Consider the following 20,717-nt stretch of genomic DNA (forward strand, 5'->3'; position numbering starts at 1 on the left):
TTATGGGGTAAAAACAAAATTACCTCAAACATTAACCGTGCAAATACTGCAATATAATCTTCAATTTATTTATTTACAAAAATATATTAATTTATAAGAAAATTAGTGGAAATATGCTTGCCAACTCATTAATAGTGGAGATATGGTGGTACCAACTTATTATTCACACACACACATATATATATATATATATATTGAGAAGGATTCATAAAACGTATTGATATAATTTTGTTGTCCCATTAATAAATAATAATAGTGTTGCCTAGACAGATGGTATTGCGGGTCAATTAATCCATGGCATGTTACGCGATTGATTTATTTTCCAAAGTGGTGGATCCTATCCTACTTTCAATTTTCAGTAAGATGTTGAAAGTGGATTGGCCAATGAGAAAAAGGCTTTTTTCACATTGATTTATGAGCGCTTTTTATGACATAAATGATATATGCAAGAGAAGGGAAAAAAATACCTATATAGCTAGTAGAATAATTTAAAATCATAATTTATTAGTTTTCTATATGCTAGTTGCTAGATATAAACAAATATGAGAAACCATTTTTGTTTGAATATTCTTCTCTTATGATTATTTGCTAACAAGAATTCAAAAAGGTCCTTTGATTCTCATGCAATTATTTTCTAACAAGAATTTGGAAATTGGTGCTGGAGTTTATATCAAATTAAAGGCCTCAAAACTCAAATTTCCGTTTCCTACACTTCAAGATGACAAATTCCAGCCCATCCATGGATAAGGACAAAGAGAGAGGAAGAAGATAGAAATTCCAGCCCTTCCTATTAAAAAATAAAAAAATAAAAAAATAAGACGTAGTTTTTAATATTAAAAAATCTGGACTAAACAAATGAAAATTAACCATCCTGTGATTTTCTCGGTAACCAAGCAACGTCCAAATATACAAATTTAAGAGAACATTTGAAACTCAAATATACAAATTCTCTTTCTCTTTTCCAGCATTTTCTCCCCAACCAAACAGAATAATACTCACAAATAAAAAACAATTAAAAAAGAAGTAGAAGAAGAAGAATAAAATGTAGTTTATAATAATAAAAAATCTAGAAGCAATCGTTATTTGATTCGCTAGTTTCGCGAATTGACCTTTTCTAGTGGCACTCATGTAATTAACTTTACCAAGGAAGGCAAAAAGTGGACTAAAACGTTTCACCACTGACTCGTCCCCTCCGGCGAATATCGCCAACCTTTCGTTTTTAGCCTTGAGATCGTTGCCGGATACTGGTGCGTCGATGGAGAAGCAGTCTTTGGAGGAAGCGGCGGTGGATATCTCAGCGGCGAGGGAGGGTTCGGAGGTGGTCATGTCGACGAGTATGCCATTGTGGCGGAGGCCGGAGAGGGCACCAGAGGTAGGGTCGAGTAAGACGGTGCGGACGCCGGTTCTGATCCAGATCATTCTCTCTCTCTCTCTCTCTCTCTCTCTCTCTCTCTCTGCACTGATACAAATATTTGATTTAAGATTTAAAAATAATTTAATTAAATTTAAAAAATTATAAATTCATTTTATTTTTAATTTTCTGACTTGGCTTTTTTAATCAAAATGTTGATGTGTCAAAAAATGCAAACTAAAATATTTTGGTACTTTGTCCTTTTCACTTTAAGGGTATTTTAGTAATTTTGTTAATTGGGTGTGTTGGGGTTTACCCATTATAATGGATTGGGTTGGGTTTGAGTTAGAAACAATTAGTTTAAATGGGTTTTAATGGGTAAATGAGTTTTATATATCCAATCCAATTATGCCCGTGCCAAACTACCCAAACTCACCCATTTGACACTAGCCATGCACAACATGAACCCAATTCAATTTTTGAGTGATTTCCTTTTAGTAAAAAACCATAAATTTCATTTCGAAAAAAAGAAAAAGAAAAAAGAAGAATCTAAAAACAGATCAGATACACAAATAAAATCCCCAACATCGTCATCTTTTTCCAAAATCAACAAACCCTAACGAGAGGAGAGAGAGTATCTGTTCGTATCGTAGCAAGCCTCAAATTTCTTTCACCGTCGCACCAAACCATAAAAAGAGAATATATTTCCTTGTGTATTCAATTGTGGCATGGAGAGGAAATTAATTTGCATACTTGTGTGGTTGCCTCCGATTTTTTTTTTTGGATTAAGTGACTGGCAACTTCAACGCTCTCGAAGGAGGTTGGAACAAAGCAGAACTGTGAAGTGTTCCTCTATCCTCACTCCTCTGCAGCACTGGCAGCACTTAAATCCACGCTGAGGTCAAGAACCTTCCCAGTTATCCAATTGGTTTTTAGCATCACTTACCAAAATTTCATTGGTCTTTTGAATAAAGTAATTTGTAATTTCGCTTGCATTTTCGCCTTTCATTGATCTTTGAATAATGTAAATAATACAATCATTCTCCAATTATGCACAAAGGTAACATTTAAATTATGTCAATATATAACATTTTGCTTCAACTGAGTGTTGTGCAATTTCTTCTATAAAAAAAGTGTTGTTCAATTATGTGAAGAAAAATGCAATCTAACCCACGATCGACATTACATCAAATTAATCATTTTCGACTTAGCCAATCCAGCTTGAATAGGTCTTGGTAGAATGTGATTTATGAATTTTGGGGTGTTCCTGTGGGGAAAAAAATCATTTCCAAAATCAACATGATGCATTCGAAAATAATCGCGGTGGCAAAATATCACGTAGTGGCCCATCCGAAATAATTGAGTCTTATTTAGGCGGAATTTATTAAAACTAAAAATCTAAAATATTGCTTTATTATAAGCTTTTGTAATGCATGTTTGTATATTACGTAGAATATGTAACCACAAATTTTCATAAAAAAAAATTAAAAAAAAAAAATCATCAAACAATTATAAATGATTTACAAATAAATTTTTGCATTGATGAATGATCAATGGTACAATTCTCTATTGTGCAGATAGCACACATGACTCAAATCAATAGCAGTAAATAAGAGGAAATTAAATAACAAGCATACACAAAAAAAAACAAGAATTTACGTGGTTCGGCAAACTGTCTACCTCCATGGAGACGACGGAGAAATTTTACTTTAAAAAAATAGGAAGAAACAATAATGCACAAGAACTCTCTCAAGAAACTCAAATCCCAATACACCCTAACTCTCTCTCACCCACAAGACAAGAAAACACTATTCTTCTTCTTATGCAGCTGCTGCTAGGCTTTTAGGAATTTCTAATTCTCTCGTTGTATTGCCGTTCATCTCAAACCTAATATATATATATATATATATGGACAAAGTTTAGCTACAAAATCAATTGTAGCCTTAGGCTACAAACTCGATCAATATCTTTTTATTGGAGGTGAATTTTGACAAATCCACCATTAGATTACATCTTCTTCTTATATTCTCCATGTTTGCAAAATTTCAAGAAAATTAAAGATCAATAGCTATGTCATCAATAAATTTTTAAATTGCAAGTTTTTGTAATTTAAAATTATGCATAAAATATAAGATTATAGATTATATAGTAAATAATATCTGATTAACACAAAAATTGTCATGTGTATTAAGAGTGTAAAGAACATATAATTCAACGGTTATATTTTCAAAATATGCAGTAATATTTATTTTATTGAGTAAGTTTGTAGCATAAGGTTACATCCAATTTTGTAACTAAACTTTGTCCTATATATATATATGTTATAGTTCGACTATTACTAGGAATTATATTCCTAGTTGTATTCGGTCATACTTGACTGACATACAAATAATGGGCTTGGGCTTCAATGGCAATTCAAGCCACCCATGTCAACATTCTCAATGTTTTTATTCTGTTACAATAGAATAATTCTTTGACTCGATTTCCTTGAAGGATTCCTTGATTCAAGAATTACATCAATATGGTCTTGATTCAAACACAAGATATCCTCCACTTTGAGTGAAAAGTGAATTGAAAATTCTTTGAAATGAAATTACAGTGAATGTTTGGTTTCGCATTTGTTAAAAACTCTTCATTCGTTGCGTTCTTCCTGTTTTTTGTGAGTTCTAAAGTTTTTCCGAATATTTTTAGCTTTTGAAAATTTGTGTGGAAGTTTTTTGGGGCTTTAGAGTCTTCAATCCATAGAGTTTCATTGATTTGAAATCTTTTGAAGTTTCTAGAGGCCCTTTGAGCTTTGATTCTAGTAGAATGTTGAGATTTAGAATGAAGATATGAATGATTGTTTATATTTGAAGGTTTGAATTTATGAAGTTTCAAAGGTTAAAGTTCTTGAAGTTGGAGTTTTATTTTAGTAGAGTTTCAAAACTTCCAAATCCTTCTATGAAATTGAGGAGAGATTCTATTTACAAGAGTCTTAAGAAGATTTAATAACAAACGGTTAGTTTTGATTGGCAACACATGCCATAATTTGAATTGAAGGACTTTTAAGTCTTGCCTTTCAAAGGACACATGACATCATCTGAGTTGCCGAAGTTGCTTAATTTGAAGTAACACATAGTAATATTTAATTAGATTACTTGTGTCACTCAAATTAAATTATCAACACATGTCGACATATGATTAGCTCTTTGATATATTTTTTAGGCGAAAATGGGTAAATACCCTCTTTTTTTATTTTATTTTTTATGAAAAGACTTACGTATAACTTTATTCAAATGAAAATAAATTCAATACATCATGAGTCAAAGCTGACTCAATAATAATTGAATTTTTTTCTGCCCAAGTTACATAAGAATCTAAATCTCTAGCATATTGAGCTAACAAAATGAGTTGGTTTATTTCCTACTCGCCTAACGTGTGACACTTGCACAGTGTGAAAATCTTTTATTCTAAGACACATGCCAGAAACGATATTACTGATGACAACCGGTGGACAACGTAGTTCTTGCACAGCATTAGAAAACCACTAATGAATCGCATTCAAAATGAGCATCACGTATACCCACATCCCATGCGAATTCTATAGCCTCTTCCAAAGACTTAGCTTCAGCCTCCAGGGTCCCAAAGGATACCACAATTTCTTACTTAACACCGCTACAACCTGACCTTCATGATCCCAAATCACAACACCCACCCCGGTAGCTTGTTGCTGCTCAAAAACTGCTGCATCAGTGTTAATTTTGTACTAAGGAGGTTTCGGGCAAATCCAATGACCACTATCCTTCACCACATGCCGAGATAGTTAAAAATTGGCCACTTGGAACTCATCAAGCAAAGCTCTCTCGCCTTATGGATAATCATACTAGCATTTTGGCTAAACCTTTAATTTTAAAATTATGTAGCAAAATGCTCATATTTTGAAATTATGTAGCAAAATGCCTTTATTTTGAAACTTAATATCATTAAAATTGAGCTTTATGTGCTTTGTGGCAAGTGGAAGTTGCTAATGTGCATTTCTGATTAAAAAATGCCATGTATAAATTTATTTTACTAAAATCGTGTTCTACACAAATTTTTTTTTTAAATACAACTCAATTTCTACATTATTGAGTTTAGAAAAAATTATAAAAAATAAAGTATAACTTGATTTTCTTTATTAAAATCGAGTTCCACTTTATATGTATAGCTAAAACTGCTTCACTAGGATACCGACAAAGCGACCAGAAAATCACATCGGTGTCATAGCCAAAACTGTATAAAGAAAACATGTACTAATGTACATGTCATATCCAATAATGTGGAAATTGATTACCAATTAATGTACTGATGACTCAATTTTCCGTCTCCTACACTAGACAAATTTCTGTCTACTCATAGTCCCTCCAAAGTCCAAACCCGCCAGTTATGGTAAGGAAGAATCTCCTAAAGACAAAAGGAGCTTGTCAAGAGGACTTGTGGAAAAGCTAATCAATACCGTCTTTAAAGTCTATACATTATCTGTCAAGATTAAGACACAGAAATTTGTAGATGAAGATAGAATTTGACTCATTCTTTCTATTATTGTTTATTGATGACTAACATTTGTATTTTTTTTGTGTAATGTTGTTCACTTTACTTCCAATAGTATCTTCTTACAATTCATCATTTATTCTTTTTAGATGAAATGATAATAAGACTAGGAAAAGGTTAGTACGATGAAATTGCTAGCTGATTCTTCTTTTTTAATTCACTATTTATTTTTGCTAGATTGAGATTTTTGTAAATAATAGCTTACATATGATGTTTATCAAAATTTTTTGAGTGGAAATATGTGTGCGCGTGCGTGCGCATGTAGAGAAATCTACCCTAGAGATGGGATTTTGGTAGATAAGGTGATTTTAAGTAATAATTATGGTTCCTCTAAAAGAAGAAGAAGAAGTAATAATTATGGTGCATGGAATAGTTAAGTAGGATATGAAACATAACAATTCCTTAATCAACATGTTATCTTTTCTCCCAAAAAAAAAAAAAATGTTATCTTGGAAAACCATCAACAGAAGAATTTTTCAAAACTAAAAATCTTAAAGAAGATTGTTGCTTAACTAATTGGCACCTCATGATATGTCCATGAAATCCAGAGTTCTAATCTCCCTTCTCTCTCCCTTATTGTAACTAATTAATTATAAAAAAAAATTTTAAAAAATCATACAGATAGTTGTATTATAAGATTTTGTAATGCATCTTCATTTATCATGTTTATTAAGTTAAAACCCTAAAAAGACCATAAAATCTAAAACTAAAATTTCAAGAAAAATTAATATATTTTCACCTTTAGCGAAAGTATTTTCAATAAAGTTTTAATAAATTTTCTTTTTAAATACAAATCGATTTCTAAATTATCAAGTTTAGGAAAAATTTATTTTTTAAAGAAGGGGATAATTGAGTTCTACTTTATTTATAGGCAAAATTGCATCACTAGGGTACTGAGAAAGTGACCAGAAAATCACATCAATGTCATAGCCAAAATTGGGATTCACATCAGGTGCAATACCTAGGGTATTGCACCTGGTGCAATTCACCCATTTTCCTCACAAATAAAGTTCTATTAGTGCTACTACTTTTTCAGTTTTTATCTTACCAAACGACATATAATGATTATTGAAGGATCCAGTTGCCCTAAACAATACTCAAAAAGTTTGTCTTTTTTTTCTTTTTATCTTTTTTATTTGTGTGCAGTATGGGGGTTCTTCAATTTTGTATAAAAAAAAGGGTCATATTAACAAATATTTTTAGGACAATTGTAAATAAATCATAATAAAAATTTTTTGACTCTACTTTCATATAAATATAAAAAGTTATTAACACATTTATTATTTCATCATTCTTTCAACAAAATGATTTTAAAAATAGCTTTTAAATCAATATTCTTAAGGCATTGATTAATATTCCCCTAAAAAAAAAGTTCATATAGAAATGAGTTCAACATTTTTTTTTCAAAGAACTCAATACTACATATATCGAGTTGTATTTTTAAAAAGAATTGTATAGAAATCGATTTTACTAAAATTGAGTACTACATGGCATTTTTTAATCGGAAAAGCTACATTAGCAACTTCCATCGTGGCACAAAGCACACATAACTTGATTTTAATGACATCAAGTTCTACACAGAATTCAATTTTCCTAAAATTGAGTTTCAAAACAAAAATATTTTGCTTTACAGTTTTAAAATTAAGGGTATTTACCCATTTTAGCCGGAATGGGGTGTACATTTTCTTTTTTAAAATTCTTAGATATATTCAAATTAGTCAATTGATATATATATATATATATATTAAGTTCTTTTAAAAACATTTTCTCCATTTATATAAAATAATATTATAATTATATAATTTATATATATATTTATTAAATAACTTTTTCTTCATATATTAAATTAAAAGCAGTTGACTTCATAGACTCTACACCATTTTTTTTTTTAATAATTATCTTAAGACAGAAATTGCCATAGGTACTGCAACTTTTTACTACAATTTAGTTATAGATAGTGGTTAAAAAATGGATTTTCAATCTCACAAGCATTGAAGCACCTTAATATCGTAAGCAAGTCAAGTTCTACAATCTCTTAATTTGTTTCTATGATTTTGGACCATTGTAATTAAAACTATTTTGCAAATTAGTATAACATTAACATTGTTTTGATTAGCTTGCAATCATGTAAGTTTCTTGCATTTTTGCCTCTTATTTGTTATGAAATGGCATTCAGCCTAATAGTACACACCGGTTTGAATTAAGTGAATTGGCATCAAGCCTAATAGTACACACCAGTTTTATTTTAATTTGAGGCTACACCTTATGTTCTTTTTGTGCATGTGTACACTTTCTCGAGCACAGAATCTTATGATATGCACTAAGGTGTTCATGATTGGCTAGTGAACAGTGGTGAGATGGTTATTTATGCCTTTCTCAAAAGGATCAAGTCCGACAGTCAAAAAACATGTGACTTCAAGATTAAGACAAAGTAATAAACACCATAAAACACTNATGCGAGGCATATAATAGGAAAGAAATCTGCTTGTGTTCTAAGGATGTCTTTAAGATTGGAAGGAGAAAGTCTATATCAAAGTAAAAGTATGGACACTGGTGCATACTTGGGAAGTAGTTGCGTGAGGTGACTGTAAAGCTTAAAGAGTATCATGGTGATGGCTGAAAGAATTTAGTTTGAGTTTGTCAGGGAAAACTTATGAATTATAACTGCAGTGTTTTGGGCCTGGAAAAAATAGAATGTTTATGAACTGGTTTTATTCGTTTTCTAACTAATTGAGATAAAGCTTTGAGGCATTGATAAATAATGGACTTTGTGGTCTTTTTTTCCTGTTGGCAAGCTAAAAAGAGAAAGTTGAGTGGTGTCTTTCAATTGTCTTAGAATTTTAATATATGGATAACCTTCAGTTTGGCTAAAACTATTTTGTTTTTTGTTTGTTTTTATGGTTTTATGAAAAATCTTGTTACTTTTTTGCTTTGATTACACATTTTCTTTTTGAACCTTTGGCTGTTTCTTGCTTTTAATACCCCTGACCAAATTTACAGTTTGATTAGTGCTTCAATTATATTATAAATGGTTCTCATAAGAGCTCCAGAGTGGAGAAAAAAAAATATTTGGGCATATCTTTTGTTGTGATTCTTTATCAATTGATATTCCAGATATTGGTGTTTTCTTGATTTAAGTAGAAGGTGAGTTACAAAATATTGTTTGGTCTTCTTTGACCTGGTTCTGTCATACTTGATGTGGAGTTTTGGATTATATGGTGGGAATGCAGTAGGATACATCAGAGGATGTGGAGACTGGAGAGTATGGGGGATTAGCTACCAGCCACCTTTGAAGGCTCTTTGTTTGATTGGTCTCATGTAGAGGATTTTATCCATAGAGATTCCATTCTGTTGTTTTTAGGGTCTTTGTCCTTTCATACATAATTCCTTTTTTTTCTTTGTTGTAATTCTTTAGTCTACTTTGTGTCCATTGTAATGAAGTACTCTTCGTTTAATAAAATCAGTCTTGCCTATCAAAAATTTTAATGTCTGAAGCTAATGTGTGGTATGCCGTAAACCAGTTATTGTTGAATATAATTGATTATGCGTAAGGTTGTTTATTTATTTTGCCCATGCCCCCCCCCCCCCCTCCTCTTTCGGTTTCATTTTGAGGCTTGTTTTCTGATTGAACGGTATTATTCCTTGTAATTTCTTTGCAGGTTAGATTCTGTTTATTGCTACTGAAGTTGGATTTTTCATAGTCAAATTTCGTGACACATGTTTGATGGAAGATGACGGTTCTGATGGATAATTCTTTGGTTTCATCGAGGGACCACGTTCAATGTCTTTACAACAAGGCATGTCAGTACTTTTATTGCAGATATATTATTTTATGTTGTAAAAATTCTTTAACTTTTGCGCCATGTGTTCTCAAATTTTCTGATTGTGTTTATATGTCATTTGTGGATGTATGTTTGGTCTTAGTCTGTAGCTTTTGCTTAGGCATGCAAAATTAAGTTTATCATATATGTGCCATGAGGCATTAAAAGTAAGCATGTTGCATATGTCATTAGGGATTGTTATTAAACTTATCATGAATAACTAGCTTGGCTGTTCCAGCTGGTTATCTACTATGAGCAACTTTTAATGTCAAGTACTTTTTTTTGTTGGTGGGGGGAAGGGGGAGTGTTAAGAATTATGAATATCTTTTTTTTTGACATATTTGTTGTACTGTAGAATGTTGAGTTGGAAAATAGGCGTAGGAGATTGGCCCAGGCAAGAGTTCCCTCAGATCCCACTGCCTGGCAACAGATGCGAGAGAACTATGAAGCAATTATTCTTGAAGATCATGCTTTCTGTGAACAACATGATATAGAGTATGCTCTATGGCAATTGCATTACAGGAGAATCGAGGAGCTCCGTGCACATCTTAATGCTGCTGTGACTGCAAACGTTTCGGCCACTTCCCAGGGTGCAAAATCTTCTTTAAGACCTGATCGAATCACAAAAATACGCTCTCAGTTTAAAACCTTTCTTTCTGAAGCAACTGGATTTTATCATGATCTGATGTTGAAAATCAGAGCAAAGTATGGTCTACCACTGAGTTCTTTTCCAGATGATCAAGAGAATAAGATGGTTAAGTCTAAAGGTGGAAATAAATCTGCTGAGATGAAGAAAGGCTTGATTTCTTGTCATCGTTGTCTGATTTATCTGGGTGACCTATCACGTTATAAAGGTTTATATGGGGAAGCTGATTCCAAAAGTAGAGATTTTGCAGCCGCATCAAGTTACTATTTGCAAGCTTCTTCACTCTGGCCTTCAAGTGGCAACCCTCATCATCAGGTTTTTGTTTCCAATCCATTTTTGTTATGACATTACTTCACGCTGTCTTATATTTTCATAATTGATTGCCTTATCATGTTGGTATGCGCTCATTTCTGCTTATTTCAGCTTTCAATATTGGCTTCCTATTCCGGGGATGAATTGTTGTCAATCTATCGCTATTTTCGGAGTCTGGCAGTTGATAACCCCTTTTCAACTGCAAGAGATAATTTGATTATTGCATTTGAGAAGGTATTATTTCTTGGCCTGAAATGAGGTTTTCTTTCATACATTAGAAGATGTGTTAATTGTATTCTTTTGGGAATACAAAGCCTATTCTGATTATACATACTGATATTTCCCTAGAAGTCATTTTGTGGCTAGAAGCATTTCCTTAAAAAATGGGGGAAAAGATATGGATTTAGATAGTATAGGTGGCAAATTGTGTAATACGTTTTTTTTCCCTCCCCTAGAATCGACAGAATTTTTCCCAGCTGCTTGGAGATGGCAAAGCTTCCACAATCAAGACTGCACGTGTGAGAACGCCTGGGAAAGGAAGAGGAAAAGGTGGAGCAGTGCGCCCATTGAAAGATGATAAAACAGATGCAATTAAGGAAAGTCAATCCAGTATACCTGATACATTTAAAGCTTTCAGCATTCGGTTTGTCCGACTTAATGGTGTACTCTTTACTCGCACAAGGTATTAATTCTCACCCCTTGTTTCATTTTAGATGGAATCATGAAATAATTCCTTTTTGATATATATATATATATTTTTTCTCTTATTTTCCAGCTTGGAAACATTTGTAGATGTTTTCTCTGTGGTTATTAGTGATTTTCTTGAGCTTCTTTCTTCTGGGCAAGAAGACGTTTACAATTTTGGTGCAAGTGCCACAGAGAATGGACTTATGATTGTTAGGCTTATAAGCATTCTCATATTCACAGTTTACAATGTCAATCGGGAAAGTGAGAATCAATCGTATGCTGAAATGTTACAACGTTCTGTTCTTCTTCAGAATGCATATACTGCTACCTTTGAATTTATGGGACACATACTTCAGAGATGCATGCAGTTGCATGATCCAACAGAAAGCTATTTACTACCTGGAGTGCTGATATTTTTGGAGTGGCTAGCTTGTCATCCAGAAATTGCAGGTCGCAGTGAAGTTGAGGAGAAAGAAGCTACTGCTAGATCATCTTTCTGGAATAATTGCATTTCATTCTTGAACAAGCTCTTGTCAAGTGGATTCATGTCCATTAATGAGGACAAAGATGAAACATGTTTTTTCAATATGAGTAGGTATGATGAAGGGGAAATTGCTAATCTGTTTGCATTGTGGGAAGACTATGAATTGAGAGGGTTTCTCCCTCTTGTTCCTGCACAAATGATTCTTGATTTTTCACGGAAGCAAGTTGGAAGTGATGGTAGTGACAAGGAGAAAAAAGCTCGTTTTCAGAGGATTATAGCAGCTGGAAAGTCTCTTGTTAGTGTAGTTCGGGTTGGGCAAGAATACATGTATTTTGATCCAAGGTTGAAGAACTTTGCTATTGGCGCTGAGCCTCAAATATCCGATGATTTTGGGCTTCCTAGTTCTTTGGAAATGCCTGCATCAAATGGGTTGGAGCAAGAACCACGGGAGAAGAAAATGAATGTGGGAGTTTTTCCACCAAAGGCACAATTATATGCAGAAGGAGAAGAAGAGGATGAGGTTATTGTTTTTCAACCATTTGTGGCTTATAAGCATGCTAATTTCATTGATCCAGAGTTGTCTTCTTATGATGCTCTTGTCCCTGGTGGTAATGATTCCCAGGGTGATATGGGAAGTTGTGACGTTTCTGTTTCAGCTCCACTTGAAGGTAGAGTATCAGGGAATGCATTAGATTCAAATTTAGGTCCAAATGCTCTCAATGCACAGTTAGGTCCTCCCACATCACTTGCTACCATTCTGCCCCAGCATGTGCAATCTTTCCAACCAAGTACTTCAAAGTGGCTGCTTGAACAGCAAGCTCGTCTGGCCAGTGGATTGAACAAATTGAACAGAACAGAGAATGGGGTGGTTGTGAAACCAGGTTTGCGAGAACATTTTGGAGTTTTGCAGCATGCAGCACTGTCACTTCCTTTTCCTCACTCTGTTAATACAAGTTCTGGCAATGAGTTTGCTCAGGGTTTTGATGCTGGGATACCGTCTAAGTTTGATTCAATTATGTCTACTGGAGCCAGCTTTGATAGTCTCTCTCTGAATCCGTCATCAACCTTGGCAGCAAGTTTAAGAAAGAATCCAGTGAGTCGGCCACTAAGACACTTTGGTCCTCCACCTGGATTTAAGCCTGTTGCTCCAAATCTCAATGATGAGTCCTTGTCTGACACTACTTTGAAGGATGAGACCTCGCAGTTGGATGATTATAGATGGCTAGATGGATATCAGATGCCATCATCAGCTAACTGCACCAGGTTTGACAATTCCATAAATCATACACCACAATCATATCACCAAGCAAGTAAGGGCAATATGGGGATGATAAGTTTTCCATTTCCTGGAAAACGAGTTCCAACATCTCAAGTCCAAGTGGAAAACCAGATGAACTGGCAGGAATACCAGGCTCCTGATCCTCTGAAAGCATACCAGGTACTGCACCAGCAGAAAACTATTAAAATGAATCAGGATTTCATTCCACTGCCGAAGCAGTATCAAGGACAATCTATCTGGGATGATCGGTTCTTTGTGTGAGATCATTATGTGTGGTAAGTTTGTAATCAGTAGTGTTTTCTGCTTCTGAATTTTCTAATTGATCTTCTTGCAATGAAGTTAAAAATTTTCATGATTATATTCGTGTAATTTTTTCCACATTGAAATTTGCTGATATGTTTTCTACATTGAGGTTATGAAGAATCTATTATGGTGAACAATCCTGAGGCCTGGCACAACCAAGTTCAGCCTCAGTTCTTTGCAGTTCTGCCAATGGTATTAAGTTTTAGTTGGAGAGCATGGATGATCTTGGAGTGTTGCAGGTGCCTGCTTTTTAAACAGGTCTCTCTCTCTCTCTCTCTCTCTCTCTCTCTCTCATCATTCATCATTTTTTGCTTACACCATTGTGTGATTTTTTTGCCACTTGCTGGTGCATTACACGCGCACGCATAAATGATGCTTACCAATATGTATGTTGTACTTGTTTCTGAGGTTAGTAATGAGATTAACATGCACATCCTGTATGGATGTAGGTTTTGTGACAAGTGAAACTACATTAGGTGCAAGTTTGGGTAACTTCCTTAAAATATATGTAAATTTACTGAACAATAGAATTTTAGTTAGTTTATCTGCAATGCCGGTGGCAACCTGAGCAATTATGATGCAATCTGTGGGTTTGTGCCATGAGACGACTGGCACATGTTATACATGGGACTAGAGAGTTGTAGTTGCTTACTTTGTTATTGCACTTATTCATTGCCCTGAATATGTTTTCTTGTATTTTTATACAGCTTATGTTGAGCTCTCCAGACTGGCTGATGGTGAGAAAAGGAGAGTAGGTTGAGAAATGGGAAATTTACTGAAAATAAATGCTTTCCTGGTTGGATGGGTTGGTCGTATAACTTGTACCTTGCATTTCCATGGGGTTGGGCAAACGTCTGGAGTTGAGTTGAAAGAAAGTAGCTATTCTACGTACTGTCCAAGGAAGAGTTGTTTCAGAAGGGTGTGCTACTAGTCAATCCCATAGTTCCTGTAGCAGGCAACTGATCTGTAAAAGTTAAATAGACAGTTTGCTTGAGCTGCATAAAAGCTTCCAGCTAGTAAATTGAAGGTTTGTGGTTAAAGGGTCTTGGTATTATGTTGGTGGATTTGGGATGTTAGGTGATAAATAAGTATTCTATGCAAGTAGAGACGCCTCTGGTGTTTTGAACCATTATGGTTATTTTCATTCTGTCTGTCTGCCGTCATGTTTCTTTGTGTACGCTTGACATTGATTTTGATGTTGCAATTATTGCTTGAACTGCTAAAAAGCTTCAAGCTATCAAATTGAAGGTTTGTAGAAAAAAGGGTCGCGGTATTATGTTGGTGTATTGGGATGTTAGTTGATAAATAAGTATTCTATGCAAATAGAAACGCATTTGGTGTTTTTAACCATTATGGTTACTGTCATTCGATCTTACTGCTGGCATTTTTTTATTATGTATGCTTGACATGGTTTTTGATGTTGCAACTATTTTCTTTTGGAAGATTTTTGTTCGGCTGTTGGTATTCCTGTTCTTTAGCTAATCTTTAGTTTTCATAAGAGTATTAGCATCCTGTGTGCTAAAAAAATGCTACTTACAAATCATTTCACAATTCACCATACATCCCATATCTTATTTTAATGTAACTCCCATTAAAACAACTGTACCGTCAAAAAAAGTTAAAAAAAGAATAAAGCAACCAATGTTTCAATGTCCACTTCACCAAATCAATCACTTTCTTATCCCTCATCTAAGCATTTATCACCGTCTCCACTTTCATCCCATCCAAAATTGTGCTCAATTTACCCGTTATGTACCATACCACAAATGCCCTGCAAAATTCCTCTTCTTTGTCAGGAACTCAGCATTGTGTGAGCATTTCCTCCCTAGCCTAAACTCAAATGACTTCTAAGAGATCGAAGCCTCTCATACATTGATTCCAAAACCATGAGCAACACACACCCAACCCGCAACCACTGCAAAAACCAATACACAACCCACAACCACTGCAATAACCATCACCATAACAACCGACGAACACACGTCCACCACAAAAACCTATAGCATTCCCACTAGAAAAACACCTAACTTTCACAAAACCAACAAATCTCAACACCTTCGCCAATTTGAGAGAGAGGGGGATAAAAAAAAGAAGTAGCTGAGGGTTACAGTCATTGCAACTAGTAGTAGATCATTGTAGCACATTTGTAATATTTTTAGAAATGACCCGCTAGATGGAGCTTGTTTTTTGTTGTTTGGTGTGCTATAGCATTTTGGGTGTTATAGGCTTTTAGCACACCCAATGCTAATGCTCTAATTCTTGTTACTCTGGGAGTTTCATTGATCGTTTTAAATTCTTTCAAAACAATTAGATTCCCAAACACATGTAGCCCTTCAAGCAAGTAATTACCGGTATAAAATCTCAAGGGACTATTACAAGGGAAACAATAAAGAAAGAAAAGAAAAAAGAACAGAGAAAAGCTTATGAATTTCCCTTGATCTTATGATCACAAGTTTGAGACCTAAATATTTTAATAAATTCACATTTAGAATAGGTATTCTTAACCTAACGCTCTATTTGTTTCGCTAGAAAACTTTCTATAAGGATAGTTTTCCACATTTTCTAATGTTTGGTAGCATAAAAAAAGATTAGTCAACGGAAAACTATCTTTAGTCAACGGAAAGCTCTTATAAAAATGAGTCTTATTTTCTATATGTTGTTTTCCAAAAAAAAAAAAAAAAAATTGGAAAACAATCTCTCTCTCATACAGTGCATAGCTCCTATAAGTATTATCTTCTTCTGACCTAAGAAAAAATATTTTCTTTCGCTCATTCAACCTTTCTCACAATAAATTCTATCACTTCTTCTCCTCCCTTTGTTTTTTCTCTCTTCTCACACCCTCACTATTATCTTCTTCTCTTCCCACATATTCTCTCTTTACCTGCCTCTCTTCTCTTTTTTTCTCCCTATTTCTTCTCCCCTCTATAATACCGTTCTTTAATAAGGTTTTTTTTTTCCTCCTCATAGATTGGTCAACGGTTCTATAACAATTTTTGGTATATATATCAAACTATTTGCATTGGATTAGTTTGCCAGTAAAATTATTTGGCCTATGTGGCATTTTGAACTATTTAAAATGGAACTTAAGGTTAAAATGGTTATTTTGAATTATGAGAAGTATGGTTTATATATATATATATATATATATATATGTATGTATGTATGTATGTATGTATGATGTACGTTACTGTTCATATACCAAAGCAAGATGAGTATTTGAGATCATGAAAATTGGATAGGTAATTTTGATTGTATCCGTTGTCAAAATTTTAGTTTGAAAACCAAATTCATTCTTTTTATTTTTATTTTTTATATTGATTACATTAGGTGGGTTTACACAATATACATATTATACAAGAAATGTTATAAAAACTGTGGATACCAAACACCAGAATATATTCGCAAGCCCATTTTCAAGGTTGTTACCAAATACCAGAAAATGAGATAGTTTTCTAAAAAATGCTCTCTGAAGAATTAATCATTTTCAAGAAAACATTAATGCTGAAACAAACAGAGTGTAAACATAGACTGAAGTGGATAGAATAGATAGAAAGTGAACCAAAGTGGACCGAAATACTACGCTTCAGCTTTTAAATATTATATAGATGAGGTGAGGTTTTAGTTTGACAGAAAGTGTCTTCCATTAAAAGCAAGACATCGCTAGTTTAAGTTTTGGGAATTAGTGCCTTGAAAAAAGAATATATATATATATATATATAGAGAGAGAGAGAGAGAGAGAGAGGTAAGATTGCCTATATATGGGCATAGTTCTCAGAATCAGACCGGACCGGGAGGTCGGACCATGAAAATTGAGAACCGAGATAAAAATCGGTTTTCTAAGCATTAAGAACTGGGCATATGTAGCAATTCCGTAAACCCCTAAAACCGAGGTTGGACCACACAAACCGGTGGCAAGAACCACGCAGTCCAACCCCTTAGCAATTTTTTTTTTTTAAACAACTTAACACAATTTTATTCTACTTAATTAAATTATCAATCTCTTACAAGGAATAAAAAAAAAATTATAATTAAAATCCTTCAAAGATATTCAACTATACTTAAAAAATTAATTATAAATTTTAAAGTTTTCATGATTATTATTTTATTTTATTAACTTTCTTATTTAATTATTAAATATATGCCTGAAAATCATTAAATTTCCCTCACATATATAGATATATTAGTCAATTTTGCTAGTTTTATAAATTTAATATCAATATTTAGGCTTTAATTAATTATTAAATATATTATGACGTCATCATGGTTCGACCCCAGTTCGACCTCGGTTCGACCTTAAAAACCTTGAACCTCTCCCTTTTACGGTTCAATGAACTGTCCGAGTCTAAAAATCTTGTATATGGGTAACATTACCTATCAATCACCTCTCTCAAATGGTGAAACACCATAAAAGTAGGAGTTTTGTTAGTTGGGTGTGCCATTTTATACTCAAGATGAGCTTCTAATTTTAGACCGAATTAATAATTTAACATTCTGTTCAGTTAAGAGGAATCAAGTTTAGTATGGACAACGAAGCGGAAACAACCAAGTGCAGTGATGGTAGGTTTTTCAGTGGATAGTTGGCATAAAATACTACTTGTAGCTTCATGATTTAGATGGGGCTTTTTAAGGACTTTGATTTGAGATTAATAAAAATTGAAAATTAAGGATCATAAACTACTCTACTATAGTTATGTATAACTAGTGATCATATTTAGTTGAGGAGATCGTTTCGTCTCACTTCTAAAAGCATAGAGAATATCTGATTTTGAGACAACAATCACCAATGTTGTAGTTGTAGGAGGACCAATGAGTTTAGAAATGAAAACAATCAACAATCTCATCAGTTGGCATGATCGACTTTTGGTGAGCATTCTGCATCGCACCGACCTCGTCAGTTTTGAACAAATCCTATCTTGGAGCATATCAATGCTTGTTTATAAACAAGAGGAATCAAGTATATAGACTAGACTAAAAATCGTTTGTTATGCACTGTTTAAGGCCTTTTTTTTATATTATTTCCTACTTTCCTCTCTAAAAAAATAAAAATATTCTTTCCTATTTTTGGGTCACATCCAATTAGTATATAAGTAAAATACACTCCAAATAAATTCCCCAACATCATGTTTGGTTGAGAGAGAGAGAGAAGATTAGAGAGCTTTTAATTTCACATCCTTTGTTTGTGGTAATTGAGTTATCAAGAGGGACATAAAAGAAATTTAAAGGTATATATGTCATTATCTTCCTTTTAGAAATGGTAAAATTTTCCATTAAAAATAGGTGAAATTTGAAGTGAAAGATGTAAGGGAAAAAAAAATACTAATTATTTTCTCTCAATTTTTTGTTTATGACAAAGCAATACAAAATGATATTATCTTTAAAAGAAAAAAAAAAAATCTTACTTTTTCTTTTTTCAATTTATTTTCTATCCTAAATTTTGAGCCAAAGAAAATTAGAGTATCATGCATTAATAATTAATGCAATCTAATCAATGATCAATCATCAATCTATATATATAATAATAGGTAAAACTGAGAAAAAATCAAATTAGAATTCCAAATTAGAGTTCCAATTTTGCGCCATGTATCCTAAATTATTTATTTTCAAAGAGTTTTATTTCTTAATTTTAGAATCAAATGTGGGACCACATTATATATATTCATCCAAGTGAGTTATTAAGTACAAAAACCAAAGAGACTAGAATAAATGAATCATAAAAAAAGTACTTCACAATAATAATAATAATAATAAAATGGACAATTTACATTTTATACCTAATAATATCCTTACAAATTTTTTTAAAGAGTTATCATAATACAAAAATGACTATCATAGTATTTCAATTATATACATATGAATTATATTATACATCTTAATTTATATTTTTAAGTGTATCCATGCATATGCATAGAATTATAAGCTAGTATATATAAAAACAGAGACCTCATGTAAGAGAGCATGATGTTCTGCCATATGACGTTTTCTTTGAAAAGATAATTGAAATAATCTTTAAAGCCACAAAATAAGAACAAAAAAATAGAGACTTTTGGTTTCTTTAGTTCAATGCTTCAAGACTTTTCTTGTTAAAGAATAATGATTATTTGTAAGACTTTGTTCTCTTTGGTTCAATGTTTCAGGCTAAAAACATCTTGCACTTCTACATCTTTATATATACACACCCACAACCTTTCATGCCATCTCATTTCAATTACATCCCAACTAAGAATGATGTTATATATTTTCAACCTTTAAATGACAACTACTTAGCTCCAACTTCGTCATCCCATCTAATTTTAACCTGTATGAGTTTACTATAACCAAGGAAGATGGTCTGCTTTTTTATTGAGTGATGACGACGATTTATTGTTTTGATGTTGAGGTCAAATATTGTGGTTTGTGTAAAGGATATGATTGGCTTCAGATCTTTAAGTATTTGGTGTGGGAAATTCATAGTTGTATTTTGTTTAAGAACTAAATAGAAATAGAAAGAAACATCCTAATTGATTATTAATGAGATTAGTTGTTTTTTATTATGTTTTAGAACTCATAATTTTTAGGTTTCTTTGTAGTCTTTACTATTATTTAGTATGATATCAATATGAGCTATGACAATAAAAGTGAAAGTCAATGATGATTTTATAGTTTTTTTTTTTTTTTTTTTTTTTTTTTTTTTTTTTTTTTTTTTTTTTTTTTTTTTTTTTGTGGAAGCCTAACTAAAGGCAATTAAATATTTATAAATGGAAATGTTTTTAACCATTTTTTCTTTATTTTATCACATTTTCTATATGCCAATGCTAAAAAATGATTTTCTTTCTTTAACGTAATGAAACGGATGTTTCAGATTTGTGGGTTGTATTTTGTTGTGAAAATTGAGTAGTTGAGAAAGTATTTGGGAGGTTACTTGAATTTTATCATTTTCAAGTTTTAAATCATTTAATTAATTTAAAAATTAAAGTCTACATATAATATAATATGTTAGTCTCCTAAAAATGACCAAAAATCTTGATTGTTCCAACCTCAAAAATTTAGATTAGTAGAGAAATTTCACTCAATATTCGGAAACCAATTTTATGAGATTTTTTTTAATATATATATAAAGTATGAATTAAGAAAATTGAGTTTCAACGCATTCAAAAATATTATGATAAAACATAAATTTTATACAACAAAATGAGTATTATAAATAGGTCTTAAAAACATAAACAAAATATTTCAAATAAATTTGCAAAGTATCCATGCATTGCCTTAAATTTATCTAGTCTTGATAA

The 20,717-nt window shown here is 32.6% G+C and overlaps 1 protein-coding gene across 3 annotated transcripts; it reads left to right on the plus strand.

Annotated features, from left to right (window-relative positions):
* The first annotated feature begins 9,552 nt into the window (after positions 1-9,552).
* On the plus strand, positions 9,553-14,827 carry LOC111997679 (nonsense-mediated mRNA decay factor SMG7). Of its 3 annotated transcripts, none has more exons than XM_065761262.1 (7): positions 9,553-9,717; positions 10,097-10,702; positions 10,811-10,933; positions 11,155-11,381; positions 11,475-13,424; positions 13,562-13,710; positions 14,160-14,827. In XM_065761262.1, the coding sequence occupies exons 1-5, from the start codon at positions 9,652-9,654 to the stop codon at positions 13,408-13,410; spliced, it is 2,958 nt and encodes a 985-aa protein (XP_065617334.1). In that variant the 5' UTR covers positions 9,553-9,651; the 3' UTR covers positions 13,411-13,424; positions 13,562-13,710; positions 14,160-14,827. The 3 variants fall into 3 exon arrangements, with proteins under 3 accessions (XP_065617334.1, XP_065617333.1, XP_065617335.1); XM_065761261.1 differs by having other exon boundaries at positions 13,571-13,710; XM_065761263.1 differs by having other exon boundaries at positions 9,574-9,721; positions 13,571-13,710.
* Positions 14,828-20,717: the final 5,890 nt, after the last annotated feature.

This window comes from Quercus suber, unplaced genomic scaffold, assembly GCF_002906115.3.
Source record: "Quercus suber isolate HL8 unplaced genomic scaffold, Cork oak 2.0 scaffold_404, whole genome shotgun sequence".
Lineage (NCBI taxonomy): Eukaryota > Viridiplantae > Streptophyta > Magnoliopsida > Fagales > Fagaceae > Quercus > Quercus suber.